Source organism: Muntiacus reevesi, chromosome 5, assembly GCF_963930625.1.
Source record: "Muntiacus reevesi chromosome 5, mMunRee1.1, whole genome shotgun sequence".
NCBI classification, from domain to species: Eukaryota; Metazoa; Chordata; class Mammalia; order Artiodactyla; family Cervidae; genus Muntiacus; species Muntiacus reevesi.
Genome location: NC_089253.1, coordinates 124,513,826 through 124,528,434, shown reverse-complemented (window position 1 = coordinate 124,528,434; position 14,609 = coordinate 124,513,826). Strand labels below are relative to the sequence as shown.

The window sequence follows — 14,609 nt, the reverse complement described above, 5'->3', positions numbered from 1 at the left end:
GGAGCCATCCCCCTGGTGCTCAGGGCGAGGCTCTGGGCTCCTCAGCTCCCTCTTCAGCTCCTCTTCACAAGAGGTCGAGTCCAGCGGAAGGGACTGCTGTCTCCATCTTCACACTGGGGAAAGGCCGCTCTAACACAGGCCAATGCCCACCGCAGCCTGGCACAGTGACTCGACAGCAACGGGCACTGACTTACAATCCTTGCTGCGCATTCTGCCTCCTGTTACAGCACAGAGTTATCCGAGACCCACTCCAGTCTGTCACAAGCTGGGAAGCCCAGAAAGGACTTAGCCTAGAACCCCACCCATGGGCACTAGACTCCAAGGCGGATTCAAGCCGGAAGTGCGTGTCAGTAAAATGCCGGGTTATCCATCAAGATCACAGCGAGACAAAGGAAGCAGGAGCCTGTGACAAGAGTTCAGCCAGAGGTAGAGAGAAGCCAGGCTTCACCCCCTCCAGGAGGCACCCACTCTGTTCACAGGCTTACCCCCGTCCAGGCACCCAAAGGTCGTGTTCCTTTTTCTGGTGGATGTGATAGCAAACTAAGTGCATCACACATCACACTTCTGCCAAAACCCCCCAAATCTCACCAACGCCTCTGCCTCCTGTTACGAGCGCTCACAGGCACAAAGAAGCAGGCTTCTATCAACCCCAAGCACAGGTGGCATCTCTGGCTTTGGGTTCACTCTGAGGGTGAACAAGTCCCTACTCCCAGGGAGCTGGAATGAGGTGGACCTTCCTCGCAGAGCGCCCAAATCCCTGCCTTCCTCCAGGATGGTCCACACACAGGCGCGCCCACCGTGCGCAGTGAGCAACCCCAGCGTACGCTGGAAGGACAAACAGAAACGGCCGGCAGATGAGGTGGCGCACGACGTTCTCCGCCCACAGGCCCTCCTGGCTGAGACGCCAGTCTCACTCGGCCCTTCCCTTCCTCATGTGGCTGTAGACCGGAGACCGCCTTTGCAGTCTCAGAGCTCACACACGACCGCCAGTGTCTCGGTTGCAGCGGGAGGTCTCTATTTTCACGTCACACCGCCAATGCAGGCAGGAGGCAGTGTGAGGACAGCGAGAAGACACAGCAGGCCCGGTTCTTCACCAGCAGCGGACAGCTGTACCCGACACACCCCTCAACTCCAGTACCATCGTATATAAGAGGTCGGTGGTCTCACCTGGAGAGGGGTGATTCACATACACTCCTGCTCCCCCATCCCTGAGGGGCAGAGAATCTCCAGCACCAAGGATGCTACTGTCAGGGATCATGTACAACCTTCCAGGTGAAGAAGAAAAGCTGGCAGGGCAGGAGCAGGGCAGCCCAGACGGGCAGAGAAGCTCTTCACAGGCAAGGCTCTATTCCAGGAGCAGAGCAGCCTTTCAGCTTCCTTTCTCTGTGGAACTGGGGCAGTCAGCACCCTGCCCCGACGCCAGGGGCTCTAAGGGTCTGGACGCTTAAAAAGGCCAAGGCCAGCAGACTGGCGCAACGCTGTAAATCAACCACATGTGAATTAAAAAAAAAAAAAAATGCCCACGCTACTCTAACTCCAGGCCGTACTCTGGACAGTCTCCTCCACTGGCCCCACAAACCCATAAGATAAGGAGAAATATGACGACAACTCTGGGAAAACTGCAGACACTTCAGAGTCATTCTTAAAGAGATTTAATTATCTGAATTGCATAAAAGGGAGTAGTACACATGTAAATCTCTGCTACATCACAGACTGCTGTTGCTGTTTTTGTTGTTGATTAAAGACCACTGTTTCTACCCATCTTTGGGTTTATGGCTATAGAATGTAGGGAAAGCAGGTATTAGTAACCGGACAGGAAAAGCAAGCCAGAGTCTGTTCACCAGAATGTCTTCTCCACTGCAGAACAGGGTCCTCTGAGAAGAAAAGGTGTGCAAACGTTGGGAGACACTTACGATCAGGAACAGCAGCGAGTCAGAGACAGGAAGGCAAGTGGGAGGGGAGCCTGGCTGCTCACGAGTGCTCCCCAAACCCACCTTCTCCTGGGCCTCCGTGAGGATGCACTCTCCTGACTCTGCCTTCTGCGATCCTAACCCGAAACCAACTTCCTGTCAATTCAAATATAATGAAGACATCATTCCCCCAAGAAGGGCTCATCTGAGGATTGGAATGATTTGCCAACATTATGAGAAAGCTTATTTAAAAACAGCATGGCTTTCAAGACAGGTTCTGGTGCGTGAAGACGGGAGGAAAGAGGGGTCTTTGTCAGTGGGGGACTGGAGGCATGTGGCCCACCAGACAGAGCAGGATACAGGAGAAGTCCCTAACATCCGCAGGCCGCCACCAGCCGCTGGGCAGAGGCAAAAGCAAGCCCCACTCAGGTTCTTCACGGCCCACAGGTAGGGGCAGAAGCAGCTGCAGGCTGATGGCTCTGAATAACCAGCAGGTAGGGTTACGTTACGACCAAGGATTTATTCCACAATATAAACCGCAAAACCTGACACAAGCTTCCAGAAGAACAGGCGGGGGGCGGGGGGGCGGGGGCCACAACAGCTGTGACCGGTGCTTAGGGGGCGGCCTCTTCTCTGTCACCAGTTCACCAGTGACACCAGAAGCCAGACGGCTGTGTTCTGACATCCGCCAGATGCTAAAGCACCAACACACTGTTTGCAAGTTTGTTTGGTTTTAATTCCAGCCACTGAAACCAACATGGAAGTTATTGCTTAGATAAATAAACCTAGTCTACCAGGAAAAACAAAAGTGGATAAAGAAAACAAACAAAAACCTCAAAAGTGAAAAACTTAAGCTCCCCAATATGGTAACAGAGTAAACGAGAGAGAAATTCCTCAAATGAGGATTTACTGGGCCCTTCTGGGCACTGAAACCGAGTTGGACTCAGCCGGTAAACCCCAGGAAGAGGTAAGATTTTAATGCTGTACATGAAAAGGTGCAAGCGCCAATCCTTCCAAACTGGTGGGAAGTCCTGCAAAAACAGTCAGCGTTTCAAACCTCAACAACCACAAACAGCTCTTAAGGAAAAAAATACAAAAAGTGTCAAAAAATTTTTGTCTTTTTTTTTTTTTTTCTTTTTTTCAAAGAGTTCTGGAAAAATGATCCCGTAAGGAATAGAAATAGCACCGTTTACAGGCTGGTTTGAACGCCAGTCCTGCAGCTTTGCTGAGAAACTGGGAGTCCCCGGGCCAAGTCCTGACTGAGGGGGCTCTGCGGGTTTTATCTCCGGCCCGGTGCGTCCGTCTCCGCACAGCGCGCACACACGTAGTCCTCCTCCTCGGCCGTCTCGGGAGAGACACCAACACAGACCTGATGGAACCACCGACTGCAGCTGCCATCACACTGGACCCAGTCCACCTGGTTACAGAGAGCAGGGAGATGGGGTTTTCAGGGGAGAACCGGCCCGGCGGCCGGGGCAGCCACTGCCCCTCACGGGACCTGCGGCACGGCAGCCCAGGCGAGCAGTCTGAGCTGTTCTCCACGTGGCGGCTGCGCGGGCGAGGGCGGGCCGCCCCGCGACCAGTAAGCAAAGAAAGGGCACGACGGCAGCACCCCCCACCTTCCGAGCGCCGGGCGGCGCGGGCCGGAGGAGCAGAAAGGAAAGGGCAGAGAAGAGCGTCTTCAGGACAAGGGAGGAGGCCCAGGCGCGTGAGCGAGCGGAGACCCCATGGGCAGGCTGAGCAATCCACTCGGGCGGGCTCAAGGCAGGTAAGCAGGAGAAAGACCCGGCCGGGCGAGCTGGCGCTCACAGGGCTCTGAGTTAAGGGAACGCACGTCCCCCACGGCCCAAACCTCACTGACCTCGTCTCCTTCTGGCTGCAGGCAGCTCACGGCCGGGCAGATGGCGTCCTCGTCCTCAGAGTCCTCCTGCCCCGAGGAGGACGAGTCTGAGGGCAGGGACTGCGTGTCGGCAGAGGGGGCCGACTCATAGCTACACTCTCTCTCTAACTTGAGACTGTCCGTGTCCTTGGGGTGGCTCAGCTTGATTCTCTTCTTTTTGGGGGCCCGCATTTTGGTGATTCGATCCCACCGCTCACTGGAGAGGCCTTCTTTTTCCAGGCGTCTTTTCAGCTTGCTCTCGAGGCCGCTGGCTCCATCTCGCTTCCCTCGGCAGCCGTCGCTCTGGGTGGAAGAGGGCAAGCCCAGTTTAGCAGTTTGCCTCTCACTAAAGCTGCCATGTCAACACCCGCAGGCACGAGAAACAGGCGTGCCCCAGCGAAACCAGGACAGGCTGTCCCCGCTCCCCGGCCCCGGCCCCGCTACGGAACCAGCTGACTTCGCCGTTCAGCCTATCAAATACTGGAGAACAAAAATGTCACCAACGTGAACTGTCTCACATCAGCCCAGCAGTGCCGGGAGGGGGGAGTCGCCAAACACACGAGCAAGTGCCTGACGCCCACAGAGCTTCCTGGGCGGTGGTGACCCGCAGATGGCCAAGACCAGGCCAACAGCGTCCTTTAAGGACATCTCCGCCCGTGAGAGAAAAAAGGCGCTTTCAACTGAACACAGCTGGTAATGTGCTACACTACTTGGCATTGCAACAATAAAAATCAATCCTAAACGCCAGTGTCTACCCTTATGCTGTCTTCCTCCTCGGACTATATCTTCAGGAGTCAGCAATTTTGTCAACAAGATGTAGGAGCAGCAGCATCTTATGCTGCTGGGAAACAGGACCTCAGTACTTTAAGTAAGTTAGCACTTGAAACAGGCACCCCTGGGACTTCCCTGGAGTTCCAGTGGTTAGGACTCCCCACTTCTACTTAAGGGGGCACAGGTTTGAATCCTGGTCAGGCAATTAAGATCCTGTGGTGCAGCCACAAAGAACGAAATACAACAGAAACGGGCCCTCTCGGTCTAGTCACCTGGTCCTAGTAACAGCTGTCAGGATCAGTTTAGAAAAGTGAAAGCATCTGTTACATGCTGACTTCAAGAATGACAGCCTTTCCAGCTATAATTACATTTCCATCTAACAGGATTTCTCCTACACAAGAATAATCCTGTTTCTAGCTATTACCACATGGAAAGATGAGAAGCACCTTATGAAAAAGAAAAGCTTTTCACACAGTGGTTTAAAAACCGGCATCAGCATCCAGGTTGTGAGCCCAGCCGTCGGAACAAGGCTGTGGGGGAGACGGTCTGCATCCTTTCCTGGATCAAAGACAGCGTCTTTGTCCCTGTGCTGCTGAGCGGGGGAGACACCAGACCCCTATGCCCACCTTCTCACTGCCGGGCCTCACTGGAGGGCTGTGGTCAGCCTGCTGCACAGGGCTCGGCTTGGCGAGTAGCGTCTGGTAAAGCTCCTGAATTTCAGGAAGAGACACCTGGAGCAGCTGGGCCTCCATCAGCAGCTCATTCACTTCTGGGCTGATACCTGTCAAGACCAGAGCGGATCACGGGGACAGTCCTTGTGACGGGAGCAGAGGAGGACCGCCCACCCGACTGCCACCCTCCCCACATCAACTGAAGCCACTTCATGTGCCCAGAGCCACAGCCTAACAGGCCCAAGTGAAACTGAGTCTACCGCTGAGGCAGGAGAGACACCTCCCCTGGACAGCTGTCACAGGGCCGGGCATTCGGCATGGGCCAGGGCTCCAGGCAGAAGTCCTGGGGGAGAGTCGCCCTCAGGAGGGAGAGAAGAGAAGCAGGGTCTCGAAGAGCCCCCTCAAGTCTCCCAAGTAATGAAGCAACAAATGAACCTGTGACTGAGCATCTAACCACGTCACTTGCCGTTTAACGAACGGCTGACATGGGATGAACCCAGTCCTCCCTGCAAGCTTTCCGTTCTGTTTCTTTTGCACTTACAAGTCTTTAAATAGGATTCTCCTCCCACCTTTCAAGCACACAGCAACACATATCCCACATGTAAGAATAAAGTCATTTTTTAACGATTCTGGATTATCTACAACAAAAAACTACTGCAATATCACTTGTTACTATTCAAGCCCTCAAAATAACAACAATGATCATGATGATGATAATCAATACAGACCATGGAGGGGGATACAGCTCCGACCAGTGGAGAAAGGAGAATGTAAATAGGAGGTTCTGTTGTCCCAATCGTCAGGCAGGGAGAAGGACGTGGGGCCAGGAGGCTGAGATATCTGACGGAAGGAAAACATCTCACAGTAAGGCTCTTCCAGGACTAAGACCACCACCAGCCTAACAGAGGTAGCTTGGGTTATCAGGCAGCATATAGCAGAGGACTTGATTTTCCCAAACTGAAAGAAGCCTCTGGCATCTGGCCAAGCCAACTCCTGTTCACCAAGCCTTATGGCCTTCCTGGCTGTGCCTGGACTGACTTCAGAGGTGAAGAGCAATACTGGGCAATAAGTCATTTTCTCTGCATGGAAATAGATCACACAGTCTCTTGAATTCCTGGGGCAGATTTTAACCTGCCTGACATAGACATGTACCCCTTTGGGTAAACCAACTGAGGAGCTGACGGACAGTACTCACATTCATGTCCCTACTTCTTCAGAGCTTATCAAAGGGGCTAGAACAAACAGCCCTTGGACCACAAGTGAGCAAAGAGCAGTTGTGTCTTCCCTCTCTACTAACACAAGGAGACTCCCAGCACATCATGTGGAAGGAACACTACTGTCTCCAACGCACGCTAGCTTGCCCGCACAGCCACAACTCAACTATGAGGCAAAGACCTAAACACACAATTTGCTAAGTGCCAGGCACTATATTTCAGAAGCTGGAAATAAATGGAAAAAAGAAAGATAACAAATACAGCAGAACCGACCCTCTGTCCATATGTCTGACCTGCATCTCCCTTGGCCCTTGCGAATCACAGGCCTCTGCTGGTACAGCACCAGGGAGGCACAGTGATTCTGCTATAGAGTCTACGACATTTGGAAGTCATCAGGTGGACCTTATAAGAAGATTAAACCCTGAATTCCTGACTGTACTTTTTTATCTTCTATGGAAGAAGACAGAACCCCACCCCTGCCACCAAAGTGATGGTTACAAGAATCAGGCTTTTGGCAGCAAGACTACAGATAGTATGAAACCTACTGCCTCCCCTCTGAAGCAACATAATACATAAGATGCTTCAAAACTTAATTTTTCCTCAAAAAGCAACAAGACTCAGGAGGCACTTTCCCTTTCTGCTCAGTGACTTGTATGATAGAAAGCAGGGGAAAAAAAAAGTTAAGCGAAAATAAATAAACTTAAGTATATCTATTAGAAATATCTAGGTTCGTACCCACAAATGGGGAAATCGTATGTATATATAAACAGGTGAAATCTGCTCTACAGACCGACTACTGGGAGCAGAGGAAACAAACGACGCGGCAGGTACGCAGAGCCCTCGCAGGACAGTGGGTGCTGCTAGCGGTGGCGCCGCAGAAGACATGGAGGTGAGCACGGTCTGAAAACCAGCAAGGAAGGTCCCGGCTCACCTTGCTGGCCTCTGGCACCTGTCCTGCTGTGGCCTGCCACCGGCCACACAACAGTCCTGAGCCCGCACGGCCCTGCAAGGCCTGGAGGTGCCCTGACGAGAGCAGCTGCCGGGCCCTGTGCTGCCAGCTCACGGTCCGCTCGATCATATACCGCAGCGCGTCTCCCTCAGGCAGACGGACGCGGATGCGCTGGAGGGAGGCCAGCAGGGGCAGAATCTTCTCGAGCGGAGGCTTCTCTGACCTCCGACAGCTGGGACACAGCCAGACTCGGGGGCCCTGTGGAATGCTGGGGGCCGCCACACAGCTGGTGTGGAAAGCATCCCTGCAGAGTTCACACTGGATCATGGGGGCCGCGGGGGCCTTCTGACACACGCAGACTTTCATCTCCACATCCTGCACAGGCGACAGCAGCTTCCCCTCATTGGCTTGTCGGAGAGACTGCAAGGCTTCCATTTCTCGTGCGCGAGCTTCCCCGAGGGCGGCCATCTAGAAAGGAGAGGACAATAAAGGACGACGGCACAGAGACCTCAGCTGTCTTCTAAAACTCAAGGGTCGTGATGGTGAAGAACACTGGGCCCCAGAGCAGGCTCTGGGTTTGTGCCGGTTCTGCCTCACTAAGCCGCGGGGGCGCCTTGGATGACAACATTCCACTCACTGTGGTGGGAGGTCCACAGGTATGAACTAGAGTCGGGAACAGTGCCCGCCGCGCAGGGCTGCCGTGACAGCCCCGTGGCCATGTGAGCAGACGCTCCGGCTGCCACTCAGCAAACCACTGTCAGCAGTAAACTAGCACGCGCCATTCTTCTAAGCCCAACTTCTTTGCACATCTCTCTCAGGAAATACACCTCCCTTGTAAGATACAGGTTTTTCACTGTCTGTGTGCAAATTTCTGAGGTTTGTCTTCAGCTCCACTAACTTTTGTGATCTTCTAGAAAGGTACTTTAGATGAGAAAGTCTCTAAGATGCCGCCGTAACCTGTATCTCTTACTGCCTTTAACAACAGGCCTTATAGGTGTACTAGACACATGAACCGTACATAATCAAAGTGGATCGCTCGTGAAGAAGTTAACCAGAAACACTTCAGCAAACTTCCCTTAAACACACACATGCACAGGGACATGCTATGAGATCATCAGGGCAGAGACAAAAGCAAGCTGCTTTTCTGCAGGAAGTGGCATGTGTACTTGCTATATTCTCTTCTCTATGAAAACAAGAGCCACGTCTCACTTCCGAGATCAGGTAATCTGTATAAAGCAACTTGACAACACAAGCATAATTAGCTTCAGAGTAAAAAGCTGAAGTGACCCTGAACATGTTCTGACCAGTATGTACAAGCTGTCCATACATGAGACCTCTACGTGAGTCAATCCAGGCTTTACAGGTTTATTCACTCCTCACCATGAAGCAGAACTGCTTTAAGCGGGACCAATTCAAATCACTAGCTATGTAAGAGTAAGTCACTACTCCCTTGGTATGTAACACACTGACCTTTCACAGCAAATGGCAGGACAACACAAGTCCTGATACTTCACTGAAGAGAAATACAGAGGAAGCATAGATTTTTAAAAGTAGCATTCCCCACCAGAAGCAAAAACTAAAAGCTACAAGAACCATTTCTTTCCCAACTCTATTTCCAAGTCCTTAAAATGTTAATGTGTCATAGCTAATCCATTCCTGATGATCAGATCCACCCCCAGTCACCAGATGAGGAACCTAAGTCCTAAGGGCGGACTGATGCTCCACTGTTTCTGGATTAGAGGAGAAGATGCATGAATGATGGTTTAGGTGAGAAACAAAAAGATCTAGAATAAACCACCTAACAAATGCTTGCTGTATTTAGAAAATCTCTCATTTCTGTAGATGGAAATCATGTGCAGGCAGTACATGTGGGTTATGTAGGAACCAAGATATCAACAGGGAATGTGCAGAGGTCCACAGACCAGATCAGCAAGACTAGGCAAGCGAAGCTCCAGACAGACAGTGCCGTTACAAAGCCCAACCGATAACGGTGGAAAGCAGCACCTTGGAAGCACCAGAATGATGCTCAGGCAGCCACACCTGACTACAATCTGAAGGAAGGGACAAATACGCCAAAGACAGTCCATGTCAAAACACAGATACTCAGGGTAAAATCCCATGTCAAACAGCAGTCAGGCAGTGAGGAAGGGTCAGACAGGAAAGGCGTCCTGGCCCGAGGACGAGTCCATTCAGCTCAGGTCCAGCAGCAGGTATGTTCCTGCTCTGGGAAGGACAATGCTTTGTGCCTTCAAAACCATCCTAAAAGGGATTTCATCAACCTATAAAACTTCTGCACATGGAAGGAAATCATCAACAAGATGAAAAAACAACGTATAGAATGGGAGAAGTATTGGCAACTTGTAACCTGATCAGGGGGATTAATACCCCAAATCAATGAAGAACTCATATAATTCAACATCAAAAACACCATCATCCCTACCAAAAACAAAAATCCAATTAAAATGGGCAGAAGATGATGAACAGATGGCTAACAGGTATATGAAGAGATGCCTAACAGCACTGACCATCAGGGAAATGCAGATCAAAACCACACTGAGACATCGCCTCACACCTATGTTAAAATGACTATTATCGAAAAGGCCAGAAATAACAGGTGTCAGCGAGGATGTAGAGAAAAGGGAACACCCTCCTACACTAGGAGTGGGAATGTGAATTGTTGCAGCCGCTGTGGAAACCAATATGAAGGGTCGTCAAAAAACTAAAACTAGAACTACCACAGGACCTAGCAATTCCATTTCTGAGTGTACATCTAAAGGAAGCAGAAATACCGACTTGAAAGGATTATCTGTACTCCCACGTCCAAGGCAGCATTACTCACAACAGCTAAGACATGGACACAACCTAAGTGCGCCCACTAGTGGGTGAACGGACAACAGACAATGTGGTTGTGTATAAACAATAGGGTATTATCAACCACAGAAAGAGAAAAGAAGTCTGCCATTTGGGAAGAACACGGATTCTTAGCATTATGCCAAGTGAAATAAGTCAGAAAAAGAGAAATAAGTCAGAGAAAAACAAGTACTATATGATCTCACTTACATGTGAAATCTAAAACAAAACAAAAACCCCAAAAGACACCCCACAGAAAACTGTGTGGATCACAACTGTGGAAAATTCTTAGAGATGGTAATACCAGACCACCTGACCTGCCTCCTGAGAAATCTGTATGCAGGTCAGGAAGCAACAGTTAGAATTGTACATGGAAGAACAGACTGTTCCAAATAGGCAAAGGAGTACATCAAGGCTGTATACTGTCACCCTGCTTATTTAACTTATATGCAGAGTACATCATGCGAAATGCTGGGCTGGATGAAGCACAAGCTGGAATCAAAATTGCCAGGAGAAATATCAATAATCTCAGATATGCAGATGACACCATCCTATGGCAGAAAGTGAAGAAGAACTAAAGAGCCTCTTGATCAAAGTGAAAGAGAAGAGTGAAAAAGTTGGCTTAAAAACTCAACATTCAGAAAACTAAGATCATGGCATCCAGTCCCATCACTTCATGGCAAATAGATGAGGAACAATGGAAACAGTGAGACAATTTATTTTCTTTGGCTCCAAAATCACTGCAGATGGTAACTGCAGCCATGAAATTAAGATGCTTGCTTCTTGGAAGAAAACCTATGACCAACCTAGACAGCATATTAAAAAGCAGAGACATTACTCAGCCGACAAAGGTCCGTCTAGTTAATGCTATGGTTTTTACAGTAGTGATGTATGGATCTGAGAGTTGGACTATAAAGAAAGCTGAGCAAGGAAAAATTGATGCTTCTGAACTATGGTGTTGGGAAGACTCTTCAGAGTCCCTTGGACAGCAAGGAGATCCAACCAGTCAATTCTAAAGGAAATTGGTCCTAAATAGTCATTGGAAGGACTGATGTTAAAGCTGAAATGACAATATTTTGGCAACCTGATACGAAGAGCTAACTCACTTATGCTGGCAAAGACTGAAGGTGGAAGGAGAAGGAGACAAGAGAGGATGAGATGCTTGGATGGACACGACTCAGTGGACATGAGTTTGAGCAGGCTCTGGGAGTTGGTGATGGACAGGGAGGCCTGGCGTGCTACAGTCCATGGGGCTGCAAAGAATGGGACACGACTAAGCGACTTAACTGGACTGACAGACACAGAGAAGTGATGGGCAGCTCCCAGAGGTAACTGGTCCAGGAGATGGGTGCAGGAGATCAAAAGGTAAAAATAAACCCTGGAGATGTGACACACAGCGTGGTGACTACAGTCATGAATACAAACAGAAGCCGTGCTCTCGTCTCTGGGAAGGCGTCCGTCGTGTCCAGCTCTCTGCAGCCGCCAGGCGCCTCTGTCTGTGGAGCTGTCCAGGCAAGAAGGCCGCAGTGTCTTTTGCCACTTTCGACTCCAGACAGTCGTTAATACTATGTTATAGTTTTGAAAGTTGCTGAGAGAGCAGATGTTCAAAGTTCTCATCACAAGAAAAAAAACAAACCTGTGTGGTGATGGCTATTAACTAGACTCAAACAGGGATCACTGGGTAATATATACATATCCTGAATCACTGGCCTGCACACCTGAGACCAATACTACAGGTCAATTATACCAACCTGGAAAATTTCTCAAGCATCCAGATCCCATAGCTCTCTTCCTTTGATCTGATACTGTGCTCACCGAACATTAGCTCAATACTGCTTCATCCTCTTGAAGATGACACTATCTTTGGAGCCACAGTGCTTACGCTAAGAGGAGATCAGACTCGGGAGCACCCAGTACCCTTTCCGTGTATGTCCTATTGTAAACTTAACAGTAAGCTGGCATTGCAGGTCACCTCTTAGCCCCGGACCAAGCTACAGGCTTGGGAGGTGTTTCTGAGTCTGGGAGGCCTCGCAGGCACCTTCCATTCAAAACTTTTACAAATGACAGTTTTCCTAAAGTCGCTTTGGTAAAACAGAATACTCTGGAAGTGATTCTCCTACTTGCCTTCCCAATATACCCAGTAAAGAAGGAAGAGCTAGAAACGGCCCTCCCCCCTGAGAAAAGAGGAGCTGCAGCACGCACAGCTGAGGCAGTCTCTCTGCTCTCCACCAGCGTTCTCTCCAGGTCGCTCAGACTCTCGACACGGGGACGACTCTTCTTGCCACTTGGCAAGGGCTCCTTTAACTTTCTCTGCTTCCTCTTTAATCCCAAAAGGCCAATATCACATCGAGGACACAGCACCTGGTGTGGAACGAAGCACAGCCATTGTGATTTATCTGGGCTAAGATAAGCATTGTGAAGTTCCCAAATGAAAGTCTACGCAGTGGGAAGGACGTGGATTTCTATATTTCCTGCATAACACGCCACCCTGACCCCAGAAACCCTCCTCGACAAAGGAAGGAGGCGAGGGGGAAGGAGGTCTCACGGAAGACAGACTTGACTCAGATTCAATCAAACAGTAAGGAAAAAGAACAAAAGTAAAGCCCTATGATTCCAGTCATAACGTGTGACCCGCAACAGCTTAAGGAAACTGTAAAAGTGTTAAGTATACGCATGTTGAGAGGTGGAGATCTTTTATGAAGCTTGGCAAATCCAAGTGGTGAAGCATGGCCAAGGTTAAATGTTCAATTTTAACAGACCAAGGAACTTCAAAGAGGAAAATTTCTTCCTTGGTGAATGCTATCCCCAAACATATGCAGAAAACATTCAAAGATTTTTCCAAGTTTCCAGTGAAATTCAGAAGAATCTCCCTGGCTCCCCTGAGAAAATAACTCCTAGAGCATAGATCAGTCAGTGTTGCCCCTCCCTTAAGGAAAGGGCTGTGTGTTTAGTAGGTGAGGGGCCGCACGGCCCCAAGGTGGGCTGAGTGCAGACTTACCTCTAGGAGAGAATAGGACGAGTTCTTAGTCAGGAATGTATTAGCAGCACATTCTTTCCAAACGTGAACCTCAGCTACGAGGGACTCTAGTCTCGGCAGTGAGTGCAGATGCACGGGGATACACCGGCCCCGAGTGACGAGCTCCACCAACGTGTCCAACACGGGCACACGTCCTCCAGCCTAGAAAACCAAAGGAAAAAGGACACTTCTGTGGAAGTGGGAAAAGTAGCCCCCATGATCTGAACATACTAAACTCATGAGTGATGCCAACCAAACCTGCCGGCTAGCTGGTGGTGGTGACCGTGAGGCCCCTGGGGGATCCCACTCAGTCAACAAGAGCCTGGTTCGTGCTGGAGCCACAGACACAACTGTGGACTTGGCATACACTGCCATCCTTTTGTTCAGACTGTCTATACCCTCTCTCAATTCATCTATCATTTTGGTTCCTTTGATTGGTTTGAGAAAAATTCAACAGAAATGTAAATCTGTAGTAACTTAAAGGACTTCCATACTGACTTAGAGAACAAAAAGCAGTCAAACAGTGTTTTACTCCATTCACCAAAAGTGAATTAATAGATTATTCAGGAAAACTAAAATGAGTTCAGAAACAACACTGGCTCTCGAATTTTATTATTAAGAACCATCTGGGAAGCTTGTTTTAAAACTCCCTGGGCCCCACCCCCAGATTTCTGATTCAGTTCATTAGGGAAGGGTCCATGTGGATTTGCATTCCTGAAACTTCCCAGGTGCTGCTGTGGCTTTACTGGGACCACACTCTGAAAACATACAGAGCCCTCCCTGTGTGTAAAGCAGACAACTGGGTGACATTTTAAAATGAACAATCCACTAAGCACAGAGGTCCCCCTGTTGTTGGTGACATCTCTCTGCTAATCCTTAAATACATGATTCAAGGCTAAGCTATTATTTCAGGAATGGAGCAAAACTTGCTTTGTGTCCTTATGGACAGACTTTGTTGCAAACACAGTACTAAGTAGCAAATACATTAAAACACGTGACGGGACCAAACCCTCCCAGGAATGCGTCCTTCCCTCTGACTTCACACACTCACCTCTCCTGCCTACTGCCACCACCTCCTTTTCTGGCTGCTGGCAACCACGAGTGAAAGCAGCGACCCGGGCTACAATCAGGATGGTCCCAACGACAGACAAGAACCCGCATCAACTGCCTCACTGGGGAGGTTTGTGTGCACAGCCACACTTCCCATGCTTTTTCTCTGGCTGGCTGGAGTCACCCCTTATGGAACATTTATCAAACAATGTATCTTTTCTTCTCTATTACTCAGAATACATGTCTAGACGTTTCATTGAAAACACCTGGCTAAGCTGTCCTATTTGGTATTTCTCATT

At 49.7% G+C, this 14,609-nt stretch overlaps 1 protein-coding gene across 2 annotated transcripts in view; it reads right to left on the bottom strand.

The window, feature by feature from the left end:
* Positions 1 to 1,631: 1,631 nt before the first annotated feature.
* The window catches only part of KDM5B (lysine demethylase 5B), a 71,206-nt gene continuing 58,228 nt past the window's right edge, over positions 1,632 to 14,609 (bottom strand). For both annotated transcript variants that reach the window (XM_065936353.1, XM_065936354.1), the window contains 7 exons: positions 13,243 to 13,422; positions 12,447 to 12,605; positions 7,377 to 7,862; positions 5,960 to 6,071; positions 5,187 to 5,341; positions 3,772 to 4,092; positions 1,632 to 3,327 (listed from right to left, as the gene is read on the bottom strand). In XM_065936353.1, coding sequence (XP_065792425.1) covers positions 3,190 to 3,327; positions 3,772 to 4,092; positions 5,187 to 5,341; positions 5,960 to 6,071; positions 7,377 to 7,862; positions 12,447 to 12,605; positions 13,243 to 13,422 — 1,551 coding nt within the window. In that variant the 3' untranslated portion in view covers positions 1,632 to 3,189. The remainder of the gene's footprint in view (positions 3,328 to 3,771; positions 4,093 to 5,186; positions 5,342 to 5,959; positions 6,072 to 7,376; positions 7,863 to 12,446; positions 12,606 to 13,242; positions 13,423 to 14,609) is intronic.